This window comes from Lathyrus oleraceus, chromosome 5, assembly GCF_024323335.1.
Source record: "Lathyrus oleraceus cultivar Zhongwan6 chromosome 5, CAAS_Psat_ZW6_1.0, whole genome shotgun sequence".
In the NCBI taxonomy this organism is placed as follows: domain Eukaryota; kingdom Viridiplantae; phylum Streptophyta; class Magnoliopsida; order Fabales; family Fabaceae; genus Lathyrus; species Lathyrus oleraceus.
This window is the reverse complement of record NC_066583.1, coordinates 364060761-364074568: the sequence shown is the minus strand read 5'-3', so window position 1 is coordinate 364074568 and position 13808 is coordinate 364060761. Positions and strand designations below refer to the sequence as shown.

Sequence of the window (13808 nt, the reverse complement as noted above, 5' to 3'; positions counted from 1 at the left end):
CTACCATATGTTTGGTAATAGGTAAGATTTCTATTCCCTGTGAAGCTACCTTACGATTGGTAGTTGACAGTCTCTTCCCTAGCGAAATTCCTATCTTTCCAATTGTCAGAATTGCAATTTTTTTACAGTGAAGTTGCAACCCTTTCCTAGTAATATTAATCATTTCCCAGTAGATTAGTTTGTTGTTATTCCCTTGTGGTGTTATTCCCCACAGAACCTTTATCCGTATTCATATCATATCATATCATTTTGTGGCATCTTAAGGGCCAAAATTGTGCATGTTTGTATTTAAGTCTCTCTTATCTCGTCGAGACGAAAATGCCAATCTTCATATCTTCGGATGGAAAAAACTTAAATATGGGCATATGTCATACCCTAATTTTTATCCCTAAAATACCATCTTATTTTCATCATTTGCATAGCAACATACATGTCGCGTGTGTGTCTTTTATGCATTACTAACCTTATGAAAATACAAAAAATATGTGCCTTGTTTGCTTTACGATTTAAGGTTGGCATCAAGAAGTTCAAGCAGATGGTCATTCAAGCATTTATGTGATACTCAACATCTCAAATCTCCCATTCATTCATGATGATCAATAGATCCTTTTCATCAACAATCAAGTGCAAGATTTGCATCATTTCAAGTTCATCAAACTCCAATTCATATGGTACTCCAAATTAGGGTTTTAGGCCAAAGACAATTTAGAGTTGACTTTTTCATCTGAGCATGACCCCATCCTTCAAAATATGATTCAAAGGTCTCAAATACATCTTTGAATTCCATTCACATAATCCAAATAGCTCAGGAAATTCAATTCATTGATGATTGCAAGATTTGAATTCATCTAATACAAAGTCAACAGATTATCAAAGTCAAAGTTTGACTTTTGTCATTTTTGGTCAACCATGGACTTCTCAAGTAAATAATCATGAAAATATGGAAGATGATTGATTTTAATCAAGCTTTATCAAGAAAATCAAGAAAAAGATCAAAAATTGTCACATTAGGATTTTGCAAAATTTTCTAAGAGCAAAATTCCATGCCATGATCAAGTGACCTACTTTCCAAGGCCATAGTGTTTGATTCAAGCATCCAATGAAAATTCTTGAGGGATTCACTTAAATATGACATTTGTTACTACAAGTTGATGAAAATTACAATCCAAAAGCTTTCTTGAATTGGGAGATATATATGATCAAAGTTAGGGTTTCAAGTTGTTAAAAAATCTAAAACACTTAGAAATGTTTCTAAGTTTTTAACCTTGTCAAGTGCACGACTTTATGGATTCTTTGTGAATAATTCAAACCAACACTCTTGATGCTTGATAGCTGAATTTAAAGAGCATACTCCCTATTTTATATTAGTGGAAAAATCCATTCAAAATTCCTTACCAATTGAAAGATATGGATCACAAAAGTAGAGGTTTCACCATGATCAACAAAGTCCAAATTGAGCCATGTTTTTCTATATCCTAGTCCGTTTTGGCCACACGAGTTTGGGGCACTTTTTGGACACTTTCCAAGCATTTTCGAGACTTGTGATCAACATGAAACTTGTAGTATCCCATGAAATCTTCAGAATAGTAAGTACCAAGATTGTGGAAGTTTGATCTCAATACAAGGGAGAAAAACATGGTCCAATGTGCCAACTTGAATTGCATTATGGACAAACTTTGAAAAGCACTTTTGGCCATTACTTGTTCCCTAAGCCATGAAGGATGTTCTGAATATTGGAGTCAACTTGTACAACTAGAAGTGATTGCTTAGGATGACAACTTAAGAGTTATCTCAAAAGCAAAATCACTTTTGTACTTTTCACCATTTTTTTAGATTTGATCCAAAGTCCATCAAACAATACCAATAACCATTGCGCTAAATCTGAATTCATTGACTATAAATGGAGGTCTCATTGTATTGCTCCAACAGACAAAAAACATCCATCATCAAGCAAGAAAGAACATTGAATCATTCTTGTACTCTTTCCATATTTTCACTCCATTTTGAACTTCAAATAGATTCAACCACAATACATCCATTCTTTCATCATAAACATATTCCATTAACCTCAATTGAATTTCTAAAACACATAGAAACTCACCCTTTCATCAAGAACCAAAATTCAAAATTTCCCAAACTCCATTGTTGCTCAAAAGCCAAAATTTCTAAACTCACAATTCCTCCACATTCCTTCCACTTTTCCACCACAAATACTTTCCATGAACTTCATATAACTTATTGTATGCATTAGATACGTGTTGTAGCATCTCAAACTTCATAACCACATCTCACTTTTCTCATTTGCAAATGGATCTGGGTACAATAATTTAGAGGATCTTTACACAAACTAAGCACATCAACACACTCTTGGGGACTCAAGAAAGCTAGAGGGGTCATTATTTCTCATCTGGAAGTGCTTTTAAAGATGCAACGGACACACTCCGTTAGGTCAAAAAAGCTCATTTTGAACTCCCTCATAAAAGCATCATTTTCACTCATCATTGTTACCATTATGTTTGTTTTGACATGAGGAATTAAACCCCTAAGCTATTGTACATGGATTGTTAATGTATGTCATTTAATTTTTGTTTGAAATTTTAGAGTTCATCTGATTTTGTCAAAAAAATGTGAGTTTGAGATAAAATAAATAAAAACTATTTTCATATTCATATTTCTTGTGAAATTCTAATCAATTTGCTATATTCACATGTCGCGTTTGGTTCAAAAAAGAAAAAGTTGTATTTTTTGAAAAAAAAAACTAAAACTTACGGTAACAGCACAAGGAAGAAGATGATGTTCAGCGCCATTTTTTTTATTTTTAAATTTTATTTTTTATATATTATGCAATGAGTTGATTTACATAACCAGCAGACCAGCCTTGAGGTAGTTGTTGTATGTTTGTTTGGTTACATTAGGGTCTTGAGTTTAACACCCTTGGATCCCCTTTTTTATTATTTTTGCTATTTCTTCATTATTTTCTTGTTTTTTTAATGTTTTTTTATTTATTTCTTTTATTTTTTAGTACTTAATTTCTAATATCAAAATTCTAAAAAAATAATAATTTATATATTTACTTTTTCTTAATTATTATTTTTTTATTTTATAATTAAAAAAATCAAAAAAATATTTATTATCTTATTTAATTATTTATTTTTCTCATTTATAATTTAAATCTTAAATAAAATTAAAAAAACATATTTATTTCATTATTATAAATTATTCTCATGCAAATAAAATCTAAAAATATTTGTACTCTTTTATTTATTTATTTTTGAAAAGTACTTTGATTTTTTATTTTAAAACATCGTTGATTAATTAATTGACGCACTTTGTTTGATTGTATTATTAATTATAATGTCCATGTTGTGTTCATGTTTGTTTCCAATGTTTGTACACTTTGTTGACATAATCTTGGAATGCTTGATGCGTAAATAATTAATGATGAATCCATGTTTCTTTTTGATGTTCATGTGTTGATGTTATCTTGTTATGAGCATATCTTGGTTGATAATGATGTGTATTGATAGCATGTACCATGTTGGTGCTTGATGGTTCATGATTGATCTTGTTTGTGCTTGAGCCATGTTCTATGCCTTGATGTTGCTCCTTGTTTGGTCATGTCATATTAATGTTGTGTATCATGTTCCTATACTTGACATAATTGTTGAATGTCATGTATTGCTTGTGTACCCATATTCATCTTATTCTATTATTTCCTAATCCAAGAGAAAGGGACTTCTTATTGACTTTCTTGTCATCCATGTGCATATGTGTGTATATAATTATTGCCTTGACTTACTCCCCTTTATCTTAGTCCTAGTTTAAAACCTTAGGATTTTTCTTTGAAAACCACTTTCATTAAAAACCTTTGACACTTGTTAATTGACTTTTTAAAACTTCTTTTCTTAAATCAAATACTTCAATACACTTTAATATCTCAACCTTTTCATAAAACTAAAAGATACAAACCTTCGTTCAAATCTTTGCCACTTTGGCTTTTCCCATTTAAAACTCTTTTCAAAAAATTTAGACATGAGTAATTTATATGGAAGAGATATCTCTTCTATCCCCCATAACATAATTAAAATGATACTTTTCCATTTAAGAGAAGTACGTAGCATACTTGTTGTATATCCAAGTTGGAGCCCTTCTCTTACAATGAGGTAAAAATCTATCTTCATTATGTTTGTGGTGGTATAGTTGAACATTCCTTCTTAAGATGACAACTTGTCTCTTCTCCTAAAATCAACCAACAAGCATGTTTTCAATCTTTTCTACTCGAACTACGAGATTTTGATCCTTCATTGGCACGTAGGCACAAAACTTTATGTCTTTTCAAATCAAAAAGCAATAAAACAAACTTTTCTTCTCATCTCCCAAATCTTTAACAAACATAAATATCTTAAGAGGTTCCTATAGGATACTATAGATGATTAGGGTGCTAGTACCTTCCCTTTTCATAACAAATCCCCGAACCTTCAATCTCTTTACTGCATTATTTTGCATTGCATGTTTATGGGTTATTTGATCTTTTCCCCTTCTCTTGGATAAATTAAAGTTCGGTGGTGACATTTTGATTTGCGAGTCAAATTAACCTAATAGCTTGTTCTCCGATTCTCACTGCGACAACTTCCACTTGAGCTTCCAGCCTTTCGTGCAACTTTCTTGTTTCTCTTGTGTTTCCTCCACTGAGTCCTCGTTATGGGGTTCTTTCCCATGTAGTTGTGCGAGACATAAAAGTATTTCTTTGAAACTCGAGAGTTGTATCTGTATGAGGAACCAAAATCAATATTCACTACTTTCCATTTTCCCCCACTAGTTTCTGATTTATGATCAGGGAGTAACCATTCTTTAGCAGATGCATCTGCGGTAGGTACATAAGTCCTACCCTGAAACATTGCCGGGCCTTTTCCTTTGTTGGAGAAAGGTTCCTTGGGTTTATCCTATCGGACAAACCTTTTGGCTTGGTAAGGGTTTGTCCTTTCTAGCTCTTTAGCAGCTTCTTTGTCAAACACAGAGCTGCACCTGGGACACATCATTACCTTTGAATCTTTCAACCTGCAACAATCCAAGAAATTGACCAGATCCTCTTCAGCTTGGGGTAGGCCTTTGTTTCTCGACCCTCACAGTTTGGTTTGTTGTCTTCAGCCCCAACATTGTCGATAGTTTCGACAACCATGTTGTCCACTGGCTCGTCTTTTTCGCTTAATAGCCTTAGCTTTTTTTCCAGCTTCCTCTTTTGGGTGTGGCTTTTGCTTGTCATCAAACTTGAGTATGACATCATTGAGCGCATTTTGCACCAAGTCCATGAAAAGTATACATTGAGAAATTTTATGACACAAAAAGTTATGGAATTTACAAAAACATTTTTTCTTTTTTTGTTCTAATGATGGGACTTTAGCCCCTTTAGGTACAATGATTTGTCCATCAGCAACCAATAGATAAAATATTTTGTAACTCTTAGTAATGTTGAAGGTATATGTTTTAGAAAAATATTTTTATTTTTGAGCTCTACGGGATTCTTCCTGTTTGAGGTTTTCAGCAGCTTGCGTGTAAGGAGGCTCCAGATTTAGTTCGGCCACATTAACCTCATTCTTCTCCACACACGCATACGATGAGTCAGATGATTTTCCTATGTTGTCGACTTCGACATAAGTTACCTTCTTTTTACTGAACTTGCAAGTTCTAGCCTTTTCAGCCTTTAACAGTTCGACTTGTCGAAATCTATCGGTCAACTGGGTCATGTCTCTCAAGTATTAGGTGTCTAACTTCTTCCTAATGGAATAGTCGAGACCCCCTACTGCCAATTCAACAAACTCATGTTCTGCCACTTGTGTAAAACACCTCGCTTTTAAGGTTCTAAACCTATTGAGGTAATCATTTATGCCTTCATCCACCTTTTGCCTTACACTGACTAATTCCTTGAGACTAATCTTACATTGCCCCATGCAAAGTTGCTTGTGAAATGCCCTTTCTAATTGGTCCCACGTAAAAATGGAATTTGGGGGAAGGGTGGTTAACCATGTAAAAGCGTTCTTTGTCAATGAGTTTGAAAAAATACTTGATTTTCAGGTTCTCATTGTTGGCTAAATCACCAGCCTCGGTCTGGTACCGGGCGACATGTTCGACGGTGGACTCACTAATGTCGCTAGTGAACTTAGTGAATTTTGGGACTTTCCATCCCCTAGGAAATTCGGTTTTCCATACATACTCACACAATGGGGATATATAGTTTGGCCTGTTGAAGCCATTCTGGACCAAAACGCATTTAACGACGTTGGTGATATTATCTTGTACCCCCATGTTGTCCTGTCGGGCTTGTCTTAGGACTTGGTAGGCATCTTGGTTGTGTTGCACTAGGATCATGTCGAGGTCTTATGGCCTATGATTATTTTCGACAATCCTATTTTCTAAGGGGTTAGCCCCCTAAGGAAAGTTAGGCACTAGAGTCGGCGACATTGATTGTGCCCCTAAAAAATAAGCAATCCTACCCATTTGGTGGGTTAACTATTGATAACTCCTATTCGTGTTTTTTATAAGTGGGCTAAACATGTTGCCTATCTTCTATGTAATCATGTGAACCATATCGTGATTGCTTTCATTCATTAACTATCTTTTTGAAAACCCATGTCAAAAGGGATTATCCTTTCACCAAATAAAACCTATTTTAATTATTGTAATTCTTGAAGATTAAATAAAACCTATATTCCCACTAAAATGCGAATAAAACCAAACAAAATGTTATTCCGATAAAACTAAATTAAACGCGAATAAAACTTGTTTTGGTAAAAGATAATCTTTGTTTTCATTTTTATTATCTGATCACTAAATAAAATTTATGTCATGTCTTACACCAAAACAGAATAATCTTTTTACAAAAGAAATAAAAAAAATATAAAAAGAATTTAAATTTTAAAACTATAATATATATAATAAATAAAAAATCAAATTCAAATTGTATAAGATATGAGTGGTTCTTATATCGTTTGTTGGATCTGCTTATATTTTTATGATTTCTAGTCATATAGTAATCAATAATATAACTTTAAACTAATATCAATGAGTTGATAACTCATCAACTCATATTCCTTAAACTCATACCAGAATTCAATTAGAGAATGAAAGCGGAAGCTTATTTGTGTTTTTCATTTAAATTCTCTCCGATTTGTGAATATGTGATCTTCTGATTTGTAATTTTTTTTAGGATTTATTGAATCTCTTCTAATGGGAATGATGAGAGAATTTTGATTAACCCTCTTTTTCTGTCTATTCTACAAATGGGGACCATAATCCATATAAATAACTCTAGAATTTTTAAATATTCTATTGTCGCTTCTCATCAAATTAGATATTAACTTATATACACAATAATCTTATTTTTTAATGATATTTATTTTTTTTAACCTTATATTTCAGTTCTTTTATATAAGAGATAATTCATTTTTTAGATTCGTTGAATAATCAACGTATCTAGTCTATAAATTGACTAAATACATTGGTTACTCAATAAATTTAAAAAATAAATCATCTCTTATATAAAAGAACATAGATAATATTAGTTAGACCTCTTTAATTCTTAACTAATTAAACAATAACTCTAACACCTTAATTATTATATTTGTGATCCAAAATTCTAACCATAAACTCATGGTATAAAAAGAATATTCAAACCATTCATCAAGTTTTCCATGGAGTTGAAATTAGATACTAAATGTCACATTAACTTTGATCTTCGTGGCAACAAAACTATAACAATATCTTTTAGCTCATTTCAATGTCATAAGGATAGATGAATCAATTATAGAAGTCTTTTTTTCTATACGAGAAAGATTCAAAGAAGTTGCTTGCTTCAAAGTCAAGACAAGTGAGAAAGATTCTCACATGTTTGGAATCTTTAAAAAATTAAGCAAACAATTAGGATTATTTAGGGACTGATCTCTTTTGTTTGATGGATGTACGGTCTTTTATTATCGTATAACCTTTTTAGAAAAAATATGGTTTTATAGTCAAATTCAAAAATAATATATCATTTAAGATACTGTCATTTAACACAACAAAAAAACATAATTATTAATTATTTTTATATAATTTAAAATATAAAGAACTTAACCAGTCCTTTACGCTTGTTAGTAAAACTTTTTATTGAATATTATTAAATATCTTATTAATTATATTTTTTTGTTAAATGAGTTTAAATGGTTCGTGTAAAATTTAATCTTTAATAAAAAATTTATTTATATTCATGTATTATTAATGTAAATAAATTGTTGATATTTATAAATTAATAATTTAAAAAAAAAATCTAAAAATAAAACAATATAGTATTGAAATTTATAAATGTAATAATTACACAACTTTTAAATTAAATGTTAAATAGAAATGATAATTAAAATATAATAAAAAAGTTGAATTTATAAAAAATTATAAATGCTACATAGAAATTAATATTTTTAATTATGTTTACATAAAATGAACCAAAATATATTTATAAAAAAATATTTGAATGTGAATGGTTAATCTGTTTTAATTAAAGTTGAATTGTTTTGATAGAATCTAATTTTGATTCGAAACTAAAATTGAACTTGAGGAGAAATCTTAGTGGTAAGAGTTTAGTCCTATAATTTTAGCGTGTTTGGATGAAGTATTTTAACAGGAGAAAATAATTTTTTGAGGAAATTTGAAATGACTAAACCAAATTCTATTATTTGGATAAAAAATATGGATAATTATTCTAATGATATAAATTTATGGAGTATTTTATTCATGTTAAATTTAAGGAATTTAAAATAATATCAAAAAGTAAAGAATTTCAAATTGCTTCTTCATTCTATATAATGGGATTGTTAAATTATTTATTATCAATTTTTTAATTTTTGTAAGATGGTTCATATATTTTATAAACATTTTAAATTCATTTCTAAAATTTTCAAAAATTACAAATAATATCCTAATAATTTTCAAATTTTACAGATTGGTTGCTTTAAATTTTCAAAAATCACAAATTAATCCCTATTTTTCATATTTTAAATTTGACCCAATTTTTTTAAAATTTATGAAAATGATCCTCACAATTTAACAATGAATTATTTTAATATTCCATCCAATTTTTTTTTTAACTGAATGAATTTCAATTGAATCATCTAAATTACTTATAAATTTAAATTCCTTATAAATTCTCAATTACCTCGTCCAAACACACTCTTAAAGTATTATGTTCAAATTCTCTTATGAATAGTTGTAAAATATTATTACAAAATTAAGCTATCCTTTTTTATTTTTATTTTTAAAAGTCCATACTATTAAATTTTTTATTATCAAAATTTATATTCCTAGTTACCAATCTCTTAATTATCTGCATCTTTTTTCCTAAAAGCTAAAGAATTTGGAAAATAAATTGTTTGGGAGAAAATAATATTAAATTATATGAAAAGTCGTTTGGTACTTTTATATTAATTTATAGTCAAAAGAAAAATTTAAATTTTCTTTTTTTAATAATTCTTTTATACTTTTTATTTAGTTTATATGCATTATTTGTCTTGTTATAAATAAATAAAATTTATATTTCTAAATTTTATTTTGTGAATAATCAATATTATATTAATAAAGATTAATATTGGAAAATGTTCCTAGAAATACTTTAAAAAAATCTCTTTTAAATTATAATTTTAATTGCATGACTTTTTCATCTACTATATATTCAGTGGTTGGGTTGGGGTTAGTATCCACTGAAGTGTGAGAATCAAGCATGGAGCATGAATATCCTCTCGTTCACAATGGTCAAAATCCAATATCAAGTTCTGGTAAGAATAAAATCAAAATGTCTTTATTTTCCTTTCATACAAATGATTCTAAGTATTTTTTTATGGGACTCTAAATTTAAATACAAGGTTGAGTTACATAAAATAAGAAATACATGGTTGATACATTAGTTGGTTGAGTCATTTAAAAAAAAATAGTTTTTATCTTTTCTTTTATCTATTTAACTTATTTCGATTTCTATCCGCAACTTACATGTGATTTTATTCATATTACTTATAAAATTTTCATTAAAATTATTAAGTTATTAAAATCGGAATAATTCGATTATTTCAAATACTTAATATACGTTTTTTATTATACTTTTTTATGTTCATGAAATGCATAATTCCATGAATGTTAAATTAAAGAAAATATTTTTTAATTGATTTAAATATTAAATTAGATTTTATTTAAATCTTTATATTATGATTTTAACAGATACAGATGCAAAAATACCTACAACAATGAATCCCATAAAGGATGACATTGTGCCACAATTGACTATGCAAGAGAAAAGTTCCTTGCCATTAAAAAATGTGGCAAAAATCATGAGAAAAGGTTTACCACCACACATAAAAATCTCTGATGGAGCAAAAGAGATGGCTGAACAAAGTGCCTCAAAGTTCATTAGCATGGTAACCAAAAAAGCCACTGAACGTTGCATAAAGGAGTCAAGAAAAATTTTAGGTGCTGAAGATTTATTATGGGCCATGATGAGTTTAGGTTACCATAACTATTTTAAGGGTTTGAGCTTTTATCTCCAACGCTATCGTTATAGTAATGGAATTAGGCCTATGCAGGTGGTTTGTGAGATTCCTAAGCACACCTTACCATCACCACCTGTTGCTCTTGAGATAGATGAGGCAATAAACATTGATGAGTTTTGGGATGAACTGAGTGATTTGGGTGATGGTTCAGCAAACTCTGATCCTTCTACTTTGTCCAATATTGGTGGCATGTGTGATGAAAGCATTGATAAAATGAAGGACTAGGATGTTGTTAAAAATAGGGATTTTATCATAAGAAATAATATTATGTTATCATGTTAGTGTTAAACTTTTTTATTTGCTATTGTAATATTGTATTTTAAGGGTGGGGGGCATAACTCCAATATTTTGTTTATGCTTTAAAATATATAATTGTTATAATAAAAATAATATTTATAGGTTAATATATTTTTAATTGTTTGTTTAGAATGTTTTTAATCTAATGTATTTTGTGAGAACAATTTTAACTCCAATACCTTGTTTAGATCAAGTTGACAATCTTAATGAAATTAAAAAAATTATTTACACATAAAATAATCAATATAATGTATCGGGTTATTAAAGGTGGGCAATTAGAATGTCTTTGTGGACATTCCAATGAAAATGATCTTGTATGTTCTTGACCGTGATTGAAGACACTGATGACACGATGGAACAAGATGATCCATAAATTTATAAAGGCACAAGAGAAATGATCGACGTCCGAAAGTGATGTTAGAATGGTGACTTCAGGAGATATATATATTGTAGTGGTAAATCCATGACCATCAAGCTATGGATAAGCTAGACGTCAATTAAATCAGAGTCGCCACCGCGCTTTTATTGTTTCCAAGGAAAAAGGGAAAAGTACGAACAAAACCAAAAAGTAAGAAGTTTTCAAATCAAAACAAATAAAATGTCAAAGATTATAGGTAAGGGGGTTGGTTACACAGAGGGAAGATGTTAGCACCCAAAGTGTCCTAGATACTCCTACGGAGCCCTTTTTTGTGTGCATATGTATTTTTGTACAAAATGATTTTTGCAATAAATAGAGTGGAGGGATGAGAAAAGAATTTATTAATTATATTTTTGTGTTTGACAAGACCTTCAGACTTGTGCCTACGTACCAACATAAAATGAGGGATCAAAACCTCGTAGTTCGTGGTATCAATTTCAAAGTGGATGCATTGTTTTTAGCAAAAATTTAGGTTTAACAAAGGCACAAAAGGCCTAAAAATATTTGAATGAGTGTCAGTTCTTTTTGTCTTTTGAAATTTTAAGTCATGTATAGTTAAGTTCATTTACAAATTTGATTAAGAAAAGAGTTTAAAAATTCAATGGCGTAAGGCCAGAGTTTCTAATTTGCAATATGGTCTAAGTTTAGAAAACACAAGCAAATAAGGTTTTAAAAGGAGGAAGAGATTTGAAATTAAAGAAGCGGGGAAGAGATGAAGAGACTAATCCTAAGCAAAAAATTAAAAGTTAAGAGTTGAAAAGATCTAATCAATGGATTGCAATCCAATAGACAAGAATGTCATATAGAAACCCAAATTTCCCTTGGACTTTAGAATCAAGCAATATCAATACACAAATAGAAAGATGAAGAGCAAGACATCAAATAAAGATAGCCACATCCAAGCTTAGCAACTTCATGATCTTCTTCATAATCTCTCATGCATCAGATGAATTCAAAGATAGGCACCAGACACAGGTTCAAAGTAACAGCTTCAATAAGACCATGTAGCAGATGAACTTAGATGGGATCACAATACTTTCTTCAGATGAAGTTTCAAATCACAAGCAATTGGTTTTATAAAAGTTGGCATTGGCCAAGTCCTTTTGCATAGGGAGTGTTGCCTAATTCTAAGTCCAATGTCTCAAATCAATCCAACAGTCCACACAAAATGTCTTTTAAGGTTTTTTATTGTTATTATGTACATTAAGGTCAAAAGACCACAAACACAAACAAGTATATACAATCACAATATAATCACAAAATGAGGCTCAAATGAGCAAAGTGAAAATGACATTAAAGTAAATAAGTTGAATGGTATGAATAATGGAAAATGAATAAAGACTTAAAATTAAAGTGCATAAAAGTAAATGACTTGAAATTAAATAGTAGTTGTTAGTTGATTAGAAGTTAGTATTGCTTTTGCTTTTGTTTTGTTTAAGTCATTCTTTGGAGAACACTCAATTCATTATTCACAAGCATGGATCCTTGAACCAAGACATCTTCCAAAGGAAGGAAAAAATGCCAAGTTTCCACACAATACCATGAAACAGGGGAGACTTACAATCTCACTTACTAGAATGTTATGCCTTTTGTGTCAACAATTTAGCGCTATGTTAAGCAATCGTAATTGGACTTATGTAGAAGTCACAACTATTTGAGGCCGGACAATAGAAATTTTAATGTTAATGCATGTTAGAGATATGGTATTATGAACCATACTCCTAAAACATACCACACTTAAAAAGAATATGCAAAAGGGGTGGACCTAATCTCATCCGCACTTATGTTGATTTTGCAATAAACTAGCCTTAGGATATATAGACATCATATGTCCATGAAATGAATGATAAGAGAATGGGATTGAGATGAAGAGGGAGGGGAAATGGAATCAACACAAATTGGTCAAAGGAGGACTTTTATCTAATTAAAATCATTCATTCATTTTGGGAGATGAAATGTACATTTCATCAATCCCCTAAATCCAATGATTTTAACTCAAAAAAGTCAAATCAACCTTGACTAAGTCCCAACAACACAAGTCAAACTCAACAAGTTAATATCAAAAGCTCAACATAATTTATTTTGCATTTAAACAAATAAAATAAATTAAATAATGCATTAAATTAAGTATGTGATATGAGGTTACATTATAGGTCACTTTTGACCTACACCATTGATCAAGTGATTTTTCCAAACTTCAAAAATGCATAACTCTATCATTTCAAATCCAAATGACATAAAATTGGTGACCATTTTGAATGTCTTTGAGAGAGATACAACTTTGGTGAAGACAGTTTTCTCATTTGAAGCTCACATACAAAGTTAAGCAAGGTGGAATATTGAGACATATGGCTTGACACTTAGAAAAAATTTCAATATGTTAAAATTTCCAAACTTCCACCTCAAAATTCTTCAAGTTCCAAGCTCCAAATGGAAAAGTGTTGAACATGAAAGTTGTTACTCTTGATCTAACCTTTCTAAAAAGTCCAAGTTCATTCATTTTGGACAAGAAATGAATAGGATGCGCA

General features: G+C 30.1%; 1 protein-coding gene across 1 annotated transcript; it reads left to right on the top strand.

Moving 5' to 3' along the window:
• Positions 1-9677: 9677 nt before the first annotated feature.
• LOC127084724 (nuclear transcription factor Y subunit B-9) lies at positions 9678-10973 on the top strand. The gene is made up of 2 exons (XM_051025232.1): positions 9678-9800; positions 10237-10973. The coding sequence occupies exons 1-2, from the start codon at positions 9746-9748 to the stop codon at positions 10788-10790; spliced, it is 609 nt and encodes a 202-aa protein (XP_050881189.1). The 5' UTR covers positions 9678-9745; the 3' UTR covers positions 10791-10973.
• The last annotated feature ends 2835 nt before the right edge of the window (positions 10974-13808 follow it).

Coding starts and splice junctions, on each gene's coding strand:
- LOC127084724 (XM_051025232.1), top strand. CDS start 9,746: ATGGAGCATGAATATCCTCTCGTTCACAATGGTCAAAATCCAATATCA. Junction 9,801..10,236: donor AAATCCAATATCAAGTTCTG/GTAAGAATAAAA, acceptor TGATTTTAACAG/ATACAGATGCAAAAATACCT.